At 48.1% G+C, this 6025-nt stretch overlaps 1 protein-coding gene across 1 annotated transcript; it reads left to right on the top strand.

The window, feature by feature from the left end:
* Positions 1 to 3427: 3427 nt before the first annotated feature.
* LOC105538350 (cysteine and histidine-rich domain-containing protein 1-like) lies at positions 3428 to 5459 on the top strand. The gene is given in 4 exon segments (XM_011978194.1): positions 3428 to 3473; positions 3476 to 3541; positions 3599 to 3860; positions 4494 to 5459. Coding segments are annotated over 4 exon segments (993 nt in total). The 3' UTR covers positions 5113 to 5459.
* Positions 5460 to 6025: the final 566 nt, after the last annotated feature.

Raw genomic sequence — 6025 nt, 5'->3', positions numbered from 1 at the left:
TTAAAAAGAATTAGGCCGGGCACGGTGGCTCAAGCCTGTAATCCCAGCACTTTGGGAGGCCGAGACGGGCGGATCACGAGGTTAGGAGATCGAGACCATCCTGGCTAACACAGTGAAAACCCGTCTCTACTAAAAATACAAAAAAAACTAGCCAGGTGCGGTGGCGGGCGCCTGTAGTCCCAGCTACTCAGGAGGCTGAGGCAGAAGAATGGCATGAACCCGGGAGGCAGAGCTTGCAGTGAGCCGAGATCCGGCCACCGCACTCCAGCCTGGGTGACAGAGCAAGACTCCGCCTCAAAAAAAAAAAAAAAAATTAGAAAAGTTAGCCAGGTGTGTGGCACACACCTGTAGTCCCAGCAACTCAGAGGCTGAGGTAGGAGGAACACTTGAGTCCACGCATTCGAGGTTACAGTGAGCTATGATCGCACCCCTGTACTCCAGCCTGGGCAATAGAATGATACCCTGTCTCTTAAAAAAGTAATAATAATTCTGTTGCCCGGCTGGAGTGCAGTGCTTTTCTCTTTTGCCTTGATGGGTACATGATCTTCATCTTCATTGGCCTGAGGCATGCATCTCTGCTTAAAGAGAAACCGGGATTAATGTTTGATATAGACAGAATGCACAGAAGAAAAAATGTGGTGATGTTTGGCATTTGACATGCAAAATAGGATTATGTTGCAGATCAAAAGTCTTCTAAAGCAGGCTCTTCTCTTGAGAGCATGTTTCCTGGATTCCCTCATCCCTCTCCTTGGGTGTGGCCCTGGAGTTTTATGTAATGGATGACTGAGCAAGAAGAGGAAGAGTGTTGGTCCCCTCCTTCCTGCCCAGGGGATGGTACGAAGGGGATTAGAAGGATAACAAACAAGCGGAGCCAAGCACTGGCCAACTCACCCCTCCCCGAGAGAAAGAAGCCCTTGTCCCTAACTCACATTGGAACTCTGGGAAGAAGTGGCATCCCAGGCAGCTGCAAACTAACCCGGCCTCTGCCTCCAGCACCAGGGCTCCCCGGTAAGGGAGAGGCACCACTGAAGGTCAGCTTTCAAAGCCAACTTCCAGTCCTGTGAGCCCGCAGCCCTGCCGGGGCCACGGTGGCACAGCTAGGAGGAGGCGCCCAGGTGCTGGCGGGCGGGCCAGCCAGGGGCGCCACAGGGGCTCTAGTCAGATCAGGAGGGACTGCACCATGAGTTTCATAAACTCAGCTTCTAGTATGATCAGTGTCCCCAGAAGGGGACCTTGCTGGGACCAGAGGACACCACAGCCCAGGATCCCAACTCATGCCTCCTACCAGATGCCAGACAAGCTGCCCTTGTCTGTCTACAACACCCCAACAGCACCACACTGGGAGAAGCTGGGGAAAGCAGTCTGAGAGCTAAGCATTTTATCCACGAGAAATTAATAAGATCACTTAACAAGACCCGCTAAACTCTCTGGCCCCAGGTTGTTTAAATCAAGTTGAAAATTTCATTGCTTTTCTCACTTATCATCAGGCAGGGGTTGGAAGAAAAGCCAGATTCATTATAGACTCATAAATAAGGAAATTACCTTTTCTCTGCACAAATAAATTACAGAGTGAATTAAGTTTTCAACCCTGTTGCACACACAAAAATAGAGGAGCTCCTGCTGCCCCACTGCAATGCCAGCTGACTTTTCCAACCAAAGACAAGGGCCCAAGCCTTCTGGATCCCCAGTTCCCTCCTCCAGGTGGTGGGGAACACAGCTGTGGCAGAGAGAGGTAAGGTCCCCCTTGAGCCTGAGTGGTCACATTAGCCCTCTTGGGCTCACGCACCAGGTCCTGCCCTCCTGGCTTACCTGTGGTTTTTTTTGTTGTTGTTGTTGTTGTTTTTTCTTGAGGGGAGGAATGAGGTTTTCATTCTCTTTCCAGGCCCTTCCCATTCAGGGCATTTCAGATCCCTCCTTCTCCTGACCCCTGAATTGAATTGGGTGAAGAATGGTCCCCTGCCCTACACGCTGCATGTCTGGGAGAGGCCGGAGGTGGAGCGGGCAGATGCAAAAGCAATGCTGCCACCTGCTGGCGCCACGAAGAGACACAGCCCAGGTGGGCAACCAAACCCCATTAGGCCTGGAGGAACTGCACCAGGATGTCTTGCAGCTGAATGGTTTCTTTTTCCAATGCAGCTTCTCACCTGTTCCTTCATTTAGTCATCCACTATGCTGGCTGGAACAAGAACATCATCCCATTTTATGGACGAGACAACTGACACCCACGAAAGGGCAGAATGCTGATGAGCTCACATGTGTGGGGATGGCTTGAAGGCAACCCTTAGTCTCCTGCCTCCCAGCCAACAGCTGTGTCCCCTCCTCAGTGCTCAGATGAGGTGTCCCAGAAATCGAGGGACCCCTATGAACAAGGTTTACAGGGCCATCCCCAACATCCAGGGAGGCAGAGTGAGGGAGGAGGGCACCAGGCAGTAATGCCCACTCTGCAGCTGGCTCAAGGCCTGATACACGTGTACAGCGACTCCGTTTCCCAAGGGTTCACATACCTTCCGCACAGATTTTGTATTTTTTGTGGAGAAGTGGGTTTGTCCTGTTGCCCAGGCTGGTCTCGAACCCCTGGGCACAAGTGTGATGTTGCTTTTCGATAAGGATCTGGAAGAGCCGAGTCCTGGCCTAGGCCCGTAAATGAGTCGTAACCTACAAAACAGACGGTGAAAGAGGCAAGAATCATTTTCCCAAATGGCAACTGCAGGCGGAGTATGTGGGGGGACCTCACAGAGATGTGTGGTCAGCAGGTGTGTGATGATCGGGACGCATCCTCTCCCGCTGGGTGCTCAGCACCCAACTCTCTCATTTGCTCCTGGCTCTTCCAGCCCAGGCCTTCACTTGGCAGAAACAGCCTGGAGGACAGAAAAAGTGTCTCCTCTCTGCCCGAGACCCCTCCCACCCGCACAGACCATGGGGGAGCAGCTCTTCCCTTTTCCCGGCGTAGGAGATGACTGGGCCGGTGGGAAATCCCATTCATTATTCCTCGGCAGCGGTCCATGTCCCTCCTGACAGCGGTCAGCGGTCACCCTCACTATCAGGACTCTGCATTGTCCCAAGCCTCCTCCTCTCCAGACCTCCTTCGCACCTCTCCCCTCTCTTCTTGTCCTGGTAGGGTCCAGGAAAGGCTGAAAGCTACAGATAGGCCCCGCAGGCTGCGGATGAAATCGCCGTCGGAGGCTGGTCCTGTGGCCGGCCCTGCCTGGCTCTGGAGCAAAGTGAGACTTCTATGGCAGAGCCGCAGCGCCACCGTGTGGTAGAAATCCGTCTGCACGGCCAGAAACGGCGGCTCAGAGCGGGCCCACAGAAATCCTTACAATAAATAGTTCACTGTCGAGGCCGGTGCCAGCGACACGGGAGTGGTAAATGCACCCCCTTGACGTTCTCGGTGTTTGGGTCTTGCCTGTGACGGTGGGAAAAGAAAATGGCCTTGCTGTGCTACAACCGGGGCTGCGGTCAGCGCTTCGATCCTGGACCAATTCCGATGACGCTTGCGCATGCCACCCAGGTGTTCCAATCTTTCACGATGCATTAAAGGGTTGGTCTTGATGTAAGAGAAGAACAACTGATTTTTCTGATTTCTTAAGCATTGTAGGCTGTGCAAAACGTAGACATAATAGTGAGAAGCCGCCTGAGCCAGTCAAACCTGAAGTCAAGACTACTGAAAAGAAAGAACTACCTGAATTGAAACCCAAATTTCAGGAACACATCATTCAAGCCCCAAAGCCAATAGAAGCAATAAAAAGGTCAAGCCCGGATGGACCAATGACAAATTTGGAATTAAAAATATCTGCCTCCCTAAAACAAGCACTTGATAAACTTAAACTGTCATCAGAAAATGAAGAAGATAAGAAAAGGCTGGGCGCGGTGGCTCACGCCTGTAATCCCAGCACTTTGGGAGGCCGAGGAGGGCAGATCACGAGGTCAAGAGATCGAGACCATTCTGGCCAACATGGTGAAACCCCGTCTCTACTAAAAGTACAAAAATTAGCCGGGCGAGGTGGCGGGCGCCTGTAGTCCCAGCTACTCAAGAGGCTGAGGCAGGAGAATGGCGTGAACCCAGGAGGCGGAGGTTGCAGTGAGCGGAGAGGGCGCCACTGCTACTCCAGCCTGGCAACAGAGCAGACTCCGTCTGAAAAGGAAGAAAGAAGGAGAAGGAGAAGCGGCCGGGTGCGGTGGCTCACGCCTGTAATCCCAGCATAATCCCAGCTCTTTGGGAGGCAGAGGCGGGCAGATCACGAGGTCAGGAGATCCAGAATCTCCTGGCCAACATGGTGAAACCCCGTCTCTATTAAAAATACAAAATATTTGCCGGGCATGGTGGTGCACACCTGTAGTCCCAGCTACTCGGGAAGCTGAGGCAGGGGAATTGCTTGAACCTGGGAGGTAGAGGTTGCAGTGAGCCAAGACTGCACCACTGCACTCCAGCCTGGCGACAGAGTAAGACTCCGTCAAAAAAAAAAAAAAAAAGAAGAAGAAAGAAAGAAAAGAAAGAAGACTGATGAAATTAAGATTGGGATTTCATGTAAGAATGGAGGGTGTTCAAAGACATATCGGGGTCTAGAGAGTCTAGAAGAAGTCTGTGTGTATCATTCTGGAGTACCTATTTTCCATGAGGGGATGAAATACTGGAGCTGTTGTAGAAGAAAAACTTCTGATTTTAATACATTCTTAGCCCAAGAGGGCTGTACAACAGGGAAACATATGTGGGCTAAAAAGGATGCTGGGGAAAATGTTGTTCCATGTAGACATGACTGGCATCAGACTGGAGGTGAAGTTACCATTTCAGTATATGCTAAAAATTCACTTCCAGAACTTAGTCGAGTAGAAGTACATAGCACGTTGTTAAATGTGCACATTGGATTTGAAGGAGAGAAGGAATTTCATCAAAATGTGAAATTACGGGATGTGACTGATGTAAAGCGAATTTATGTAACTATGACTGCAACAAAGATTGAAATCAATATGAGAAAAGCGGAACCAATGCAGTGGGCAAGCCTTGAACTGCCTGCAGTCAAAAAGCAGCAAAAACAAAAAGACAACACAACAGATTGGGCGGGACATGGGAGGAAGGCTATTACGTATTTCAGAAATCTTAATACTGTGTGAAGTGGTGGCTTGCTGCTGTCATCTTTTGTTTTGTTGTTGTGTTACTCAATCTGGCATTTCAGGGTTAACATTAGGTTCTTAAAAATGCCAAAGTCTGTTTATCTTTTTGAACCTCTCATCTTTCTTTTGTGTTGTGTAAGATTGATTATTCATTACTCCTTACTGGTAGGAACCATAGTTGTGTCCCGTACTTGAAGAAGCTAGAAAATAGCCCACAACCATAATTGCAGTATTTCTTCATATTTCTCTGTTAAGCAGAGAAATATTAAGGAACATGATTTTTACGTCTTTCTATTATTCCATAATTAGTAAAAGAAGATGAAATGTCAATTTTTAATCAGTTTTTTCATGGATTTGTGTTCTTACATTATTTGAAAATATTTAAGAAAGAGGGAGTTCTGCAGTTTTTTCTATGTGGGATGATTACTTTTTTTAAGGAGGATTAATTTTGAGGCAGTGTAGTTAGTAAAGGGGAATATATAAATTGCTTAACAAATTAGAATTTGTTTACAATAATTGAATTTTTAAATTATGTCAAAACTTACATTACTTGCCAAGCAGTATGATGTAAGAGTATAGGAAACATAAATAAGAATACAGAGGTATCAATTTGGTTAAAATTCACCATTTTATTAGACTAAGCAATAATCTTAAAAACCTCTTTCCTGAATATTTAAATGTGTTTGTATGGTGTTATGACTAAATTGTTACTGATTTAGAGATTAAACCCTCTTAAAAACCTTTAATTAGTTACATATAGAAAGAAATTATAGGCCGGGCATGGTGGCTCATGCCTGTAATCCCAGCACTTTGTGAGGCCAAGGCGGGTGGATCATGAGGTCAGGAGTTCGAGACCATCCTGACCAACATGGTGAAACCCCATGTCTATTAAAAATACAAAATTTAGCCAGGC

This window comes from Mandrillus leucophaeus, unplaced genomic scaffold (assembly GCF_000951045.1).
Source record: "Mandrillus leucophaeus isolate KB7577 unplaced genomic scaffold, Mleu.le_1.0 Scaffold190, whole genome shotgun sequence".
Lineage (NCBI taxonomy): Eukaryota > Metazoa > Chordata > Mammalia > Primates > Cercopithecidae > Mandrillus > Mandrillus leucophaeus.
Note: the sequence above shows the minus strand (reverse complement) of the source record. Positions and strands in the feature narration are given on the sequence as shown.